The 15947-nt window shown below is 39.8% G+C and overlaps 1 protein-coding gene across 1 annotated transcript in view; it reads right to left on the bottom strand.

The window, feature by feature from the left end:
* SLC35F1 (solute carrier family 35 member F1) overlaps positions 1-1910 on the bottom strand; it is a 348203-nt gene extending 346293 nt beyond the window's left edge. The window contains exon 1 of the mRNA XM_039871174.1: positions 1642-1910. Coding sequence (XP_039727108.1) covers positions 1642-1826 — 185 coding nt within the window. The 5' untranslated portion in view covers positions 1827-1910. The remainder of the gene's footprint in view (positions 1-1641) is intronic.
* Between the last annotated feature and the right edge of the window lie 14037 nt (positions 1911-15947).

The raw sequence follows: 15947 nt of genomic DNA, 5'->3' as shown, positions 1-15947 counted from the left end.
AGTGCTGGAGGAATAAGGACAACCCAAGTCTTCTCTCTCCTATCTCAGTGATCTTGTCATTCTGGACTTTAAGATTTATTAAATATCAATAAATACCTTGCACGGAATCAATAATAACTTGGAATAAAACAAAGATAAATGAACTATTGCACCATTTTTCCAGTTTGATGACGGAAATTGATAATTAACGTATTCTGCTTAAAAATTTAAACAGCCAATGCCAAAGCATTTACAATTCAAAAACCCACAGGTAATCATAAAGACTAGGAAACCCACTTAATGTGTGTACTGATCCAGCATCTTCTTGATTTATTTTGCTCATTATCTTTTAAACATAATATTTTAGAAAATGTTATTTCTAAGTTACAAATCAAAGGACAGGCTTGACTTTCTATTACCAACTTATGTCTCACTTCAGAGTGAGTTTCTTCTTGTTTGTGGAATCCTACAGAAGTACCCACAAGTAAGCCAATATGGATGTTAAGTCTTCACTGGACTCGTAAATGGTTTGAGATTTGATATAATTGAATTACACCATACTCCTAAACTAAAGAGATTTTTTCAAGCTTCCATTTCGGTACATATTTTGTGCTCCCACTACAGCTTTGAGCTCCAAAGAGCTCTAATTGAATTCCTTGGGGAATCTTGGCTACCCAAAACAATGCCACACAGAAACCTGTATGACAAGAGCGACCTTAAGAGTTACCACTACAGGTGCATGGAAAAGCACACACGCACCAAACAAAAACACACAAAACCAATTCTCTACGTGATTTTTAAGTCTCAGCTCTTCAACCACTTCAGGTTACCTAAGTAGAAAAAGTCCCTTTCACATCACAGTCGAGTCAGGAGTGCCAAGAGGGGGTCCCCCTTCATCACGTCAATTAGGTTCTCATCCTAAAATGCCTCGTCCTTGGTCCATCTATTGCGCAGATTCCAGCACGAGAAGCGCCAGTGATCTGCATTCGCCTCCTCTGGCTTTCACCGGCTTTGGAATAACCCGGCGCCCCTTCTCACACCCTTCCCGCAACATTTATGCACTTTGCGTGGGTGTGATCCAGGCCTCTAGCCTCCCTTTCCTGCTCCCAGCCAGGAAGAGTCGCAGTGGCAACTGAAGCATCGAGCAGAAGTGGGTCCCTCGCCTGCCCGCCAGGGCTGTCGCTGCGACCCCATTCTCTGACAAGGGGGTCGGAACATCCGGGCGGGGCAGGCGACAGTGCGAGGCCCGCAACTTCCACGCCATCCCCGTAGCCCCACGCCTTCCCGCCTCCGCCGCGGCCATCCCCGGGATCCCCCCGGGCCCCTGAGCGCAAAGCTGGGGCGTGAGTGGGAAAGGGAAGTGAAGCAACACGCGTTTGCGAGGGTGTGAGTGTAGACACACCGCACTAGGCAGGCGAAACCCCGCCTCTCCCCGAACTCCCGTCTCGGACCAGCCGGCAACCCCGGAGCTCTAGGGCTCCCCGCTACGGGACAAAGCTGCCGCGGCCTCTCCACCAGCGCGGGGCGCGTGGTCGCCAGGTCTCTTCAGTCTCCCCCGCCGCGACTCCGTCCCAAAGGGCCTCCAGGCCTCCCGGAACAGGGGCAGAGGGGACCCCGGGTCCGGCTCCCAGGGCCCTTGCCCTGCTCCCCGCCGCCGCTCACCTGTTCAGCACTTTACGGATCCTCTGGCGCACTCCAGCCCGGGAGGAGGCGGATAGGCTGCCGCCGCCGCCGCCGCCGCCGCCGCTGCCCTCCGCTGGCAGGTTCTCGATAGTGGTCACCACATGGTTCGGCGGGGCTGGCGGCGGCGGCTGCAGCTGCTGCTGCGGCGGCTCGGGGGGGATCATCGCGACGAAGGCGGCGGCGCGGCGGCGATCAGAACACAGCCCGGCGCATCGTGCGCCGGCTCCGGGCCCGGGAACGCGCAGAGGACCCGGCGGGCGGCCGCGGCCCGGGGAGGCGGTGCTGCCTGCGAAGCGCGAGGCGGGGAGGCACCCGCGGCTACGGCTGCCGCCGCCACCTATCCCGCCACTCACTCCTCTCCAGTCCCAGGGCGCGCACCCTCGCTCCGCCGCCGCCTCCCGCCCTAGCTCTTCCCGAGACGCGTCCCCAAGTCCTGGCACGCCCCGTGAAGTGGTTGTGAAGGGTGTCGCGCAGGGGTGCGGAGCTGCCCGTCGTCTCAGGAGACCCCTACAGGGAGAAGGGATGGGGCTCCGGGCTTCGGCTTCTCTCTCGATGCTCGGGTCTTCTCCGGGCGAGCGCCGCCTAAGCCTGTCCCCCGCTCGCTGGGAAAGCCGCTGTCTGTGTCTCACGGAGTGAGAGACCGAGAGTGAACCCGGAGAGCCGGGCGGGGGCGCCGCGGCATCAGCGGCGGCGAAGGGGGGCCAGGGCGGGGGACGGGCGTGCTCTTTTCTCGCCAGAGGGCGCTCCCGAGGTGTCTCATTGCCCACGACCCTCCTCTCCCCGGTCCTTGGAGGCCCAAGATCTGGCTTGCAGTGATTGTTTTGTTTTATTATTATTATTATTATTATTATTATTATTATTATTATTATTATTATTGTGTGTGTGTGTGTGTGTGTGTGTGTCTGGGCATAAAGATAGAACCTCCCTCTTTACTTGGCGGGGACTCCTCTCTTTTACGGAGATGCCAAAGAATCTAGCACTACATTCCCGGACAGCGACAGGACTCTGAGACAGGTGCTGGCCCTGGATTAAAAAAAACCAAATTCCAACATCTTAAAAATTACACCTACATTCACTATAATAGGCCTCGAGGAATATGAAGAAGCGACTTCCCACGATTAATTCATTCTGGTAAGTGAAAGAAGGATATCTGACCAACTTGATGTCTCCGTTTTGTAGGGCCGTGAAAGGAACGTAGGCAGATTTGAGTTCCAATCACGTCTCTAAAACTTAGGAGAAAGACCCTAAGCAAATTACTGAAATTCTAAGACACATTCTTTTCTGTGCAACAAGGCTACTCGTATATTTCCTCCCGTGGTGTTTCAAGAGTTAAATGAGGTAAAGCACCCAGCAGGGGGCCCAGCTGGCTTCAACAGTGCTGCTCTGACCAGAAGATCTCCACTCCCAAAAGGGAAAACCCCTGTGTATCTGGCACAGAAATCTTAGACCTGAACAAGACCTTTTCTCTACCAAAGGAAGCTGATTCTCTGTCTCAGGCATCTCTTTTACCTATTGATTCAAATCCCAGTTAACAACTGACTCTTAAGAAAGACATATTTTTTACATTTTTTTTTTATCTAGGTTGCCTAAATAGTGAAAAATGATAGACATATTTAATTTTTTCCATTCCAGTTATTTGAAGTTATTTGCCCTGAATATGTTTGATAGGTAAGTATGTCTACGGAAAGGCATTCTAATAACACGGTCCAATCCAAATGCACTAGAAACCAGCAAATAAATACTAGTGATAGGATTTAGCACAGAGAATGGCTTTGAGGAAAAAAATAACATTCAGGAAAGGAATGGACTGTATCTGGTTAACAGAGGGAAGGGAGAGGAGAAGATAACGAAAAGATGAGATTCATTGTTTGGTTAAGAAGTTAATTCCCATCCCTTTAACAATATTGGGAGTCCCTTTTTAATCAAAAATTTAAGAAACAGCTATTCAAAAAAACCTCTCCAAACTATATTTCGATTTATGTAAAACCCAGTTACCACCTGAAATATCTCTGAGGTCTTTTTCTACAAAAATGAACCCAAATTAGAACATTTTCCCTTTTATAATTAACATGCTGTTCTGTTCTTTCTCAACTTTTCGTTCTCAAATTTTGATACCTTGGATTTACACAAGACATTCTAAAGAACTTTTACAAACAGGACTAAGGCTCGTAATCTCATCGGCATTAAAATTCTAATAGTTCACAATGAGTTTGCCCTTAGGGCACCCACTGAATTTAGAAGAGGTAAATAAAATGCACTTTGGCTGAAACTGGAAGCAAATCGTAGTAAGAATCTCTCTACTAAAACAACATTTATGGTAATTTCAGGTGTCTTCCTGGAATGACTGGTTGCTTCAGTGCCCTTTCCTTCACATGTGGCTTGCTTCCCTTTTAATGTTTTTGGCACGTCACACTCGGTGCTGTGTCTGCACTTCAATGTTTGCATTTCCATCTGGTCGTCTCTCTAGAGGGGCTACTGAATACAAATGACCTAAATCCCCACTGAGTCAGAAAGGGAGAAAACCAAAATGGGAGAGGAACAAGATGAGAGATGTAAAATTTCAATCCCCTGTTAAGAAAAGACCTAAAAGCAGTTACAAGCCTTAAGTTTTTATTATTCCTTATTGTAAAGGGGATATAGCATCACATACGTTCTTACCTCCAATTCTGTGCTTCATGCTCATGTCTTAAAAAGTAACTAAATAGCATTTGAGAGGTAGGGAAATGGGTGTTAAAAGTGCAAGTGTCATGGTGGTGTGTCTGACATGGCGTTAAACGGAAAAAATGTGAGAAAGACCTGTTTCCCTTTTACCTGCTGCCCCCTTTGCTTCAAAATCTCTCCTGCATCAGCTCTGAATAAAAGGAAAATGGATAAAGGCAATCGACTGAGAATCAGTATGCAGGTTTTCAGGGTCACACTGCTCAGTTTACCTCACTCTAACCAGTGGTGGTTAGCGGAGCAACAGTATTGCAAAATTTCCATTCCACTCTTACCATTACATCATCTGCGTTCCACTTAAGACACATGATAGTTCTGTTGAATTTCTTTAGGAAGCAGCAGTTGGCTCTCAGCTACACCTTCTCCAATGTTGCTAATTTTGAGACATTTCCACTCACAGGGAACAGTGGAAGTTGGCCTGTGTTCCAGATCTCAGAGTCACCAGACTTTTTGACTAATCTGCTTAGCATAGACTGCACCTGTGTGTTGTATTGAATAAAGTTTCAAATTCATGCTCCCAAAGTGATTGATGATTCTCCCCAAATTTCTGAACAGTTGCCTGGAATTTCTTGTGCTGCTGAAAATGCCCAATGGCCCATGCTTTCTCTCTGCCATTCTTATATGCTTTTTCTTTCTCTCCTAAGTCTCATTAAATCTACTTAAAACACTAAAAACACACATGGCACCTAGAATGATGGAGCTTCAGCATTTTGATTCACATAATTGAACTCATGCAAGAGAAGAAAAGCAAAGTCAGTGGGAAATTTGTACAGAAGGGGTAGGAAAGGGAGTGGACTGGTTGGGTCTTTAAATGTATATGCAAGAAAGGATAAAATAATTGGGATACTGGGAAATCAAATTTTCAGAATCCCCCCATCAATAAAGGAAGTATTAGTGGATATAGAAAATGTGCACAGAGCAGAGTAATGGACAACAGGCAACAGGTTTCAAAGACTGTTTAAACATTTTATAACCCCTTTCTCTTTATTTACATAATTTTTTTGTTTTGTGTTTTGGAAACTTATCACTTTGGGGGAAACTCAGAATACTGTTTGTAGATTTATAATTGACCTTTCTTGATAAGAGAGATGGAGTGTTAGAGGAGATGTGGTACTAGTTGTGAACAAAGGCTAATTTTCCAGAGTCAGACTATATTTTGATAGGTTTAAAATTTCTAAGTATTATTTGCTAAATGTCCCATTTCCAAAAACATAGTATGGTATATCTCTGTCATAGTGACATGGTAAGAAAGCTCGCCATATTAAATTATTTAGTAGTATCAATTTTCTCTAAATAGATCAAATTATTTTAACATCCCAAAATATTAGCCAAAAAATATATGAATAATTTCTATCTTAGCCGGTTCACATTATTATAACAAAGTACCATAGACTGGGTGGCTTAAGCAATAAACATTTATTTTTCACAGTCCTGATAGCTGGGAAGTCTAAGATCAAGGTCCAAGAAGATTTGGTATCTGGTGAGGGCCTTCTTCCTAATTTGCAAACAGCTACCTTCTTGCTATATCCTCCAATGGCAGAAAAGGAGAGAGATTGTCCCTATCATATCTCTTTTTTAAGGGCAGTAATCCCATTCATGAAGGCTCCATTCTCATTACCTAATTGCTTCCTAATGACCCACCTCCACACAATATCACATGGGGAATAGGGCTTCAACATATGAATTTGGGAGAAACAAAAACATTTAGTTCATAGTAATACCCCAGAAACTCTCACTATTTTAAATCCAATTTGTTATCAATTATCTGTGAATAGGGGAGCAGAACCCTTATACAAACCTCTGTTAACATTTGTAGCAGATGATTTCAATATTCTCTCCCTCTAAACATTTTAATATACAAAAATATTGATGCAAAGTTTTGAGAAAAATTGTAGTGACTCTTATGTGGAATTTATGCACTGGCTTTGTCAATGGCTAAGTAGGTAGCATGTTATAGCAGAAACTGGAGTCAAAGAAATCTCAGTTCCAATTCCAGCTGTATTGACTAGCTGGATTAATGTTAGGAAATTTAAAAAAAAAAAAAACTTTCTGAGGGTCAGTTTTCTAATCAATAAAAATAAGGATAATAATATATACCTTTCAGGACACATGCAGACTAGTGATAATATATACATAAAGAATCTGGTATAAAAATTTTTTTAAAAAAATTGGTCTGAAATTGGACCTGATAGATTGGATGATATTAGAATTAACTTTCCCCCATGAACAATTCTAAAAGCTGAATAAAATATGAGGCAGTAGCCAATGTAAGAATACAATCCTTTAGGGGAAAACACACACACACACACACACACACACATATAAGAAATGAAGCAAATTAGCACATTAGATGAGCTCCATGTTCACCTCAACTTTCACTGCAAGGGCATTTTTCTAACCACAGTGCAGGGAGATAGCGCCCAATCAGAGAGTGGTAGTCTCACTGAGTAAAAGAGACAAAGATCAAAGTGCAGAGCTGCAAAGGCCACTGGTATTTAGTGGGCAAAGTTCAGAAAGGAGAGACCTGTGAATACTCCACTCAGAGTCAGTTCCTAAGCTGTGCATGCTCAAGGCAAGATTCTGGGAGGCCCAGCAAAGAAAGCTGTCAGAGAGCTGGTTAGCTAATCAGAAATTTCAGAGGCAGCAGAATGCCAGGAGGAATCGAGGTTGGTGTTTAGAGAGTTCTTGATAAACCCCAGGACTTCGAGTTGAGTCTCCAAAAAAGACCACACCCTAGGTAGAAGGGCCATGTCCTAGCCACAAGAGCTACACCCTAGTACTAAGGACAAAACAACAGACCTTCTCTAACAGACTGTAAAGTCAAACCTCCTGATAAAGCCAAACCACCTGATAAAGGTGATGCTGGCCTTGCAGATTAAAATTTAATGCTCTTTGGAGAAAGATACTATCATTCAAAATCTCTATAGCCTATATTCACAATATCCATCAATTAACAAAAAATTACTACAGACCCAAAGAAGCAGGAAAAAAAGTGATTAGAATCTACAGCAGGAATTAGAAATGTTTTTTGTAAAAGGCTAAGTAATAAATATTCCAGGCTTTGTAGTCTATACAGTTTTTGTTGTAACTACTCTGCTGTTACAATGTGAATGCAGCCATATAAACACCAGGAAAAAAGTGAGTGTGGCTTTGTTTCGATAAAACTTTATTTACAGATGGTTACAAATTTGGTTTAATATAGTTTTCACATGTCGAGAAAACGAAAACGTCTTCTTTTGATTTTTTTAAGCAGGTAAAAAAATGTAAAAACTGTTTTAGGCTTGGAGGCTAAACAAAAACAGACCGAGATCCATAATAAATATTAATGTAAATTCCTCAACAAAATATTAGCAAACCCATTCCAACAACATATAAAAAGAATTATATACTGTGACCAAGTGGGATGTATCTTGGGAATGTAAGGTTGGCTTAACATTTGTAATCACTTAATGTGATGCACTGTTATTAATAGGCTACAGAATAAAATCTGTTTATTTACTATTTATTGTTCATCCTTGTTTTCACCCTTGTTCTAGGAAACCACTAATCTACTTTTTAATTCCATAAATTTGCTTGTTCTGGACAGTTTATATAAGTGGAATCATATATTATGTGGTCTTTTTTGTCTGGCTTCTTGAACTTGCCATAATGTGTTTGAGGTTCTTTGCTATGTCATCTCATAACATATATCAGTAGTTTGTTCTTTTTTATTGCTGAGTAATATTTTTATTGCATGAATATACCACATTTTGTCTATTCAGTCACCAGATAATTAACATTTAGGTTTTTCCCAGTCTTTGGCTATTATAAATAATAATTCTACAAACATTGTATGCAGATCTTTGTGTAGGTATATGTTTTTACTTTTCTTGGGATTAGGGATTTCTTGGGAGTGAGATTTCTGGGTAGTATGATAAATTTATGCTTAACTTTTTAAGAAATTGCCAAACTGTTTTCTGCAGTGCCCAGAAGTAATGTATGAGTGTACGCGTTCTCCATATCTTGCCAACATTAGTTATTGCCTGTCTTTTTTTATTATACCCACCCTAGTGAGTGTAAAATGACATTTCATTGTGGTTTTAATTTGCATTTCCCTAATGGCTAAGGATATTAGGCATTTTTTTATTAGTCATTTTTATATTTTCTTTGAATGAGACACATTCTCTTTTCACTTCTGGCATTTTCACATAGTATCCTCATGATGGAAACTTTCTTACACTCCTCTGTCCCTGGCTGTTACTTATATTTTAAAATAAAGCTTAGGAAACCTCTACTGCAACATTTGAGTTTCCCTCAATAGCCTCAGCCCTGTAGACAATCTCTTAAATTAATCCTTAATCTCCTCTGTTCCACAATTACCCATATCCAACAAAATCTCTGGCCTCAATCAATTCAACCCTTTGAGTTCTCTGCTCCTTTCCTCAAGCTAATACGAGCTTAGAATAGATTCCTACAAGATGACACAAAGTCACACAACTTTGCCTCTCCTCAAATCCTTTCTCTTGCCACCTTCCCCTTTCACATTCTTCATTGAGAAGATAAACATTATCAGGTGAAAATTTCTTCAATTTTCTCTTTGCCCTACAAATACCTGTCTTTAAATGCATTTTTTGTCCTTTTCTGTATTGAACATGCGGTGACCACCCTCATTCTCTTCCAAGGCTGATTTCTTTCCCAATGATTGGATTCCATCTCCACTGGGTTATCTCCCTAACATACAAACATGTTCAAATACCTTTCACCTTTAAAAGCAAAGCAAAGCAAAACTTAGACCTTTTTCAATCCTATGTAGCCTTCTCAACACTTGATGAAGGAGAGCTTTGCATCCTGTCTGTATTTCCATTCTGCTCTATTCACTCCTTAATTTACTAACACATGGCTTCTGCCCCCACCATATCACTGAAACAGCTTTCACCCTAAACTTCCAATCTCCTGCATTTTCCAAAGCCCATGGACTTCCCTCTGCGCTTATTTTACCTGAACACTATGCAACATTTGACACTGTTGACTTTCTCTACTCTTTTTGCTTCTGGAAGAATACTTCTCTTGTTTTTGCCCTTGGTTCACTATCTTTCCTACAGGCATCCTCCTCCACAAATTGCCTCTTCCTGCTGCCTTTTTAAATATATATATATATATATACTGGGAAAGTTTAAGAAACATTATTTTTTTAAACAATTTCTAGTAAAACAAAACCTCTTTAATCTTTTTTTAAATTGTGCTAAAATGTCCATAGCATAAAATTTACTGACTTAACCATTTTTAAGTATACTTCTGTGACATGAAGTACATTCACATTGCTGGGCAACCATCACCACCATTTATCTCCAGAACTTATTTATCTTTCCAAACTGAAACTCCTTGCCCATTAAACAACAATTTTCTCATTACCCCACCACCCAGCCCCTGGCAACCACCATTCTACTTTCTGTCTCTGAATTTGACTACTTTAGGTACTTCATGTAAGTGGAATCATGCAGCATTTATCCTTCTGTGACTGGCTTATTTCCCAATTGCCTCTTAACTGTTGGTTTTGCCCAGAACCTCAACTTTGGCTCCCTGCTTTACTTATTCAATGCATAAGCCCTGGGTAATCTCATCTACATATTTGGCTGCACTTGTCACTTGCTACTACCAATAGCTCTCTAATCTCTATTTCTTTCTCAGAACTCTCACATAGTCCCAATACTTGATGTCCCAGAGACACATCAGAAACACTATATCCCAAACCCTACCCACCCATATCCTCCTCCTGTTGTGACAACTGGCTCTGTGAATAACATTATTCCTGACCCAGATGCTGAAGGAAGATGCGTGAACTGTGCCTCCTCATTCACCCCACAGTCACCAAGTCTTGCTGTGTTATCCCCTAAAAACCTCCCCCTCTCTTTCCCATCTTATCATATCACTAAGCCTTGTCCAGGTCCTTGTCACATCTCAGTCTGGTCACTGGAGTGGCCTCTAAACTGGGCTCCCTGTCCCAGTCTGGCACTGCTTCAATACACTGAGCTGCCACAGTGCTCTAAAACACAAATCTAACCTGTCACTTCCCTGCTATTAGCCCTTCAATGGCTCCACCAGCTCTCAGGATGCCATTCAAGTCCCTTAGCTTAGCGGAAAGTCCATTCTGGCTGTTTGCCTCCCCTTTTGGCCTCATTTCTTCCCATTCTCAAGTGTACACTCTTTGCACAGCAAACAGAATGCTCAGTTTCCCTATGTGCGAGGCTGTTTCACACCTCCAGGTCTTCCCATATACTGCTCACTCTCCTTTTCTGATCCAGCTGACACCTACTTATTATTCAAAAACTATCTCAGGAGTCACTACTTCCAGGAAGCCTTCCCTGACCCTGCAGCCTAATGAGATAACCTCATTAGTGGAAGCATCGTGCTCTCTGTGTGCATAAAATGACATCAATTTTCCTATGTGTTTCTCTGTAGACTAAAAGCATCATGAGCTACAGTGCCTTGTCTCACTCAGCTTCTATCCCACCATTTAGTATGGTGTCTGGCATGTAATAAGCATTTGTCAAATGACTAACTGGCCATAAAGAAAAGGACATAGAAAATTGTCCTACACATTCTCAAAATCAGGTACTGTTAAAAAATAGAGAGAGATGGGACAAGGCCTTACCTACTAGATAGACTTTATATAAAGTTGGAGGGGAAAAGCACATATGGAAATAAATATCTCCTGAACAAATATATTGCTTATCCAAGATAGAAAACACTTTAAGAAAGGATCAAGAGCTTTTAAGAAGTAATGTACTTAACTTTTTATTCAAATAGAAAGTATTCTTATAAATCGTGGCTATCTTGTATATTTTTATTGTCCTAGACATAATAACTCATTCACATAAGGAGGCTTATAGAAAGTTTATTGTATTCAGATATTCTCTGTACATATCTTATTACCTGGGCTTGATAGCAAAGAATTATGTAATGTTATATTTGTAATGTAGCTAACCAGACAAAGTGAAAAGGATAGTTAAGCAATTATTTGGTGAAGGAAATCAGTATAGACAAGGTTCATAACTAAAACCAAAAAGATCTCCTTATTCAATAAAGCAGAGTATTTTTCAATAATGTATTATTTGGATAAATTAAATTCTCAGTCTACAAACTATTTGATAGCAAAAGCATAAATTATTTTTTAGAATAATTTTTTAGCTTTGGGAAGCTTTCTAGTTTTTTCCCTCACAAATTTAAAACCGTTGTGTTTCCTCTTGGCTTGTACTAAATGCAACTTGTTCTGAGTATTTATCGGCCTTGTACGGCCAAAGGCCGCCTGCAAATGTGATGAATGTGAGAGAAAAGAGAAATGCGTGCTTAAAATAGGCTTCTGATAATTAAGTTTAACTTAAAAACTTAGTTTATCCCTTAGCAAATATCTCATAAACACTATGTGCTGGGCACTGTGATTAACTTTAGGGTATAAAGATAATAAAGACAGTGTCTCTACTTTCAAGGAAATCTCAATTCTAGTGAGTGAAACAGACCCATATACAATCAAATAAACCATCAAATGATAAGTGCTATACTGGAAGACTAAATAACTTACAATGAAGATAAGAGAGTAGATGCAATTCACTTTATGAAAGAGTTGAGGAAGGAGTGTCATGGATGGTTTCTCTGAGGATTTGCTCTGGCCTTAATGGTTGTGCAGAATTTCACCTGGTAGAGAGTGAGTGGTCAAGGGAGAAGGGCACTCCTGGCAGAAGTAGTCAAATTAACAACGGCCTGATAGAGAAGAAGTGTACATTGTGTTTGCAAGTGATGAGCCTTAAGTTGAAATGAAGAGAATGCGTGGGAAGTGACATGGGATGGAACTGATACAGAAAGTTTATTTAACAACTGCACTGCCCAGAGTTCAGCCATTTTTAAATAAATTAATAAGTTTTGTCATATCTGCATACCACCTGTACTACTATTTACTTAACGTTGTTTTAAATGACTCTCTAAAATGCAAATGTCTACTTTAGCTAAGCAATAATACCCATGAAATTACACATTTGAGGTGCTAATCACATCTTCCCAATAGCCATTAAAATAAAAATAAGTGATAAAATTATGTAAATGCTTGGCACTATACCACCTAAAATTGTCTCTCGTGCCACTAGGGGCACATGCTCTACACTTTGGGAAATACTGCTTTACATTAATAAGTAACACGAAAAGAAACAGCTTTTACAAACTATTTTTATTTTCCAAACATGGGGGAAATGAGAGGAACAATGCTTCTGTGAAAAGATTTCTCAATAAAGCAGTTTTAAAATTCCTGCTAGAGGTAAACAGGTAATGAGTGAAAAATGCTGAGAAACAAGTGATAAAAGAGAAAGTTAATTGCGCGAGGTGAGAGCAGGATGGAATCACATGACTGTACAGAGGTAAAAGCTCTGTTGAGACAAGACTTCAGTAGGAAGAGCAGACTGATATGTAATCTGAAACTGATTGGTTTCCTTTTGGCCAGACACTAGAGTTGTGCTGTCCAATATGGCAGCCAGTAGCTACACGTGGCTATTTAAGTTTAACTGTAAGTTAATTTGGATTAAATAAAATTACATTTTAAGTCCTCAGGCACACTTGCCACATTTCAAGTGCTCAATAGCCACATATGGCTAGTGATTACTGTTTTGGACAGAGCAGATATAGGACATATCCACCAGCAGAATATACTAGTCTTTTTTGCCGGGACTTAGAATTGTCAAACTACAGGGCCTCAAGGAATAGCATTCTAAAATTAAACTGAAAACACAGAACTAGATACATTTCCCTCAGCAGGACAGGGCTCAATTAGGAGGAGAAACATGGCTTTCCATAATCAGGAGTAAGGCCACTGTTCTAATAGGAGCTTTTGAGGCATAATTTCAGTATAATTAACAATAGGAAGATATAAAATGCTAAAAATCAAAAATCCCAAATTCCCTCTGTAGCTACTATTGAAAAGAAAGAAGTGAAAGAAAGAAAGAAAGAAAGAAAGAAAAAGAAAGAAAGAAAGAAAGAAGAAAATATTGTTTGTTGTTTGTTGAAAAAGAAAGAAAGAAAAGAAAGCTGAAAAGATAAGAAAGTGATGTGGGCTTGTTTAGAGCGCTGAAAGAAAGTGCCAGCCATGCCAGAGCTTGAAAGAAAAAGAAAAACAGAGCAAAAGAAAAGATAAAAGACATGAAAGAAAAGAAAGAAAAAGAAAGTTGAAAGAAAGAAAGAAAGAAAGAAAAAGAAAAAGAAAAGAAAGAAAGTTGAAAGAGAAAGAAAGAAAAAGAAAAGAAAAGAAAAGAAAAGAAAGAAAAGAAAAGATAAGAAAAGAAAAGAAAGAAAAGAAAGATGTCTAAGTTAAAGTTCCAGCTATTGAAGTCTATGCTTCTAGAATTCCAGGTCTCTATTGAACACCAACTATGTCCTTGGCCCAGGCTATATCTCCACAGGAAAGATATCCTACCCTTAATCAAATTTTAGAAATTTCTCCCATACATATAAAATCTGAGGTTTTTTTCCAGCTCCCAGAATGTAATTTTATGTAGTTATCATTTTATGTAGTTACTTACTATGGCTATGCAACCACTTCTTCTGAGCCTGAATTTTTCTGTTAGTAAAAATGGAATAATATATCTTCCATAGAGTAAATTAAATGAGATAGCACATAGGAGGTGCTTACTACAAACATGGAAAATATCAATAAAAAATATATGTAATACCTATAGTAAGTCCTTCTCCATTCACTCCATGGTTTCCTAATGGCTTGTAGAGCTAAGATTCAGTATCCCAATCTGTGAGCCTGCCACTTGACACATGACAACTTCAGCCTTAATGGTAATCAATCAAACAACAGCCAAAAACTGTCTCCTCTGTGTAGCACACCAGAGTGTATAAGTGGTCTATAAACTTCTTACAAAGTATCGGGCATGACTGCCACATTCAAAGAACTTAAACCTAAATAAATATAGAAGTACTTCAAGAGCAGTTATCAGTGAGAAAGATGAAAGTTGTGGCGACCATCAATAAGGGTCCAGACAAACTGTGAAAGTCATGCCAAGGCCACTACTAGCATTAGAAAATAATGGCCCAACAATGAACAGAAGGTCTCAAGGCAGGAAGTATATTTTGAAAACTTATCACTGAGCCCTTTAATACCTTTCTGAAGACCGAAAGAATTTATAATGGAGGTGAGGGACCAGAGTCCCAATACTGGCAATGGTGAAGGCTCAAAGCTTGAAACTATGCCTCCAAATTAAAAAATTACATTATTGAAACATGAAGTGTATGAATGCAAGTATGTACTAGTTTGATTTATACATGAGTGTATATTTGGATAAAGGCTCTATAAAACACTTGAAATATAACATGTACATAAATAATCATTAGGCCTTTTAGTTTAAGTTCTATCATGATCTCTCCAAACACACTATTTCTTTAAAAAAAAAAAAAAGGATGTATATATTTCCAACGCTGCAAACTAAATATGATACTAGACTAATCTCCAGAATTTGAAAGAAATTTCCTCTAAACATACAACAGATAAAACTAACTACATGAAGAAGCTGTATGATACATGATAATAGGGAGTGAAACAACTTTAGCACTCCCCACTGCTTAATCACTGAGTCAGAAAAACATCAATCAGTAAAGTAGGCAACTTGCCATATGAGAGGTGCTTCTTGAGAAGCCAAAGTCTCTCCTCCACCTCACTCTCCCTCAGAATCTCTTTCTACTGTCACACAGAGATGGCTGCTCCCAGAAAACAACCAGGCATTAAAAGGGGAGGGGTAAAATATATGGAGATGTGGTTCTCATAAAGTTTTTAGGTGAGGGTGGCAGGAAAAGCTGATGACAGCATTCATGGGGATTGAAGTTCTCGTGTTTATTATTTACTTAGAATATTAGAAAGCCAGAAAGCTGTGTTAGGAGAAGATCTCATTTCAGCTCAACAGAGCTGCACTAGAAGAAAGTCTGCTAAACATCTGAAATGTGTTCGTGAATCAAATATTATCCGACCGTATTTCTGAGAAGGGCTTTTAACTAGTGCCCAGTGGCAGAGTTGAGGGTAACTGACAAACTCTGTTTTTTGGCAGATACTGGGTTTGGATTAAATTCTCCTCAAAAGATAAGAAATAGGGGGGAAAAGCAATTTAATTCTTAATCGGTCAGGACTATTAAATTCAAGCAACAAAAAATAAATCTATCTTAAGCAAAAAATAAAAGGATTTACTGCAAGGAGAGGCGGGAAAGAAGGAGCTTTCATTCGTTCATTCCTTTGTTCATTCAGCAAGTCTTTATTAAACCCCTAGTATGTGTCAGACACTGTTATATATATGGATATATATATTACACTAAATGTGTAATATATGTGTCTGTGTCTTAACATCTAATGGAGCACCTTAAACTTAAAGATTAGCAAGATCATAAACTTTGCTGCTTTTTTTTCCCTTGAACTATAGAGAAAGTCATATTTAGTATAAAGCTTTAAATACTTTTCTGTTTATAATGTCATTCCATTGGTTATGCCAAAATCTCAGTAGAATCAAATAAAATATGGTCGTTGTGAAATTGTAGAGTACAGAGAGACAAGGCGAAGT

This window comes from Pteropus medius, unplaced genomic scaffold (genome assembly GCF_902729225.1).
Source record: "Pteropus medius unplaced genomic scaffold, Ma_sr-lr_union100, whole genome shotgun sequence".
NCBI lineage: Eukaryota > Metazoa > Chordata > Mammalia > Chiroptera > Pteropodidae > Pteropus > Pteropus medius.
Note: the sequence above shows the minus strand (reverse complement) of the source record. Positions and strands in the feature narration are given on the sequence as shown.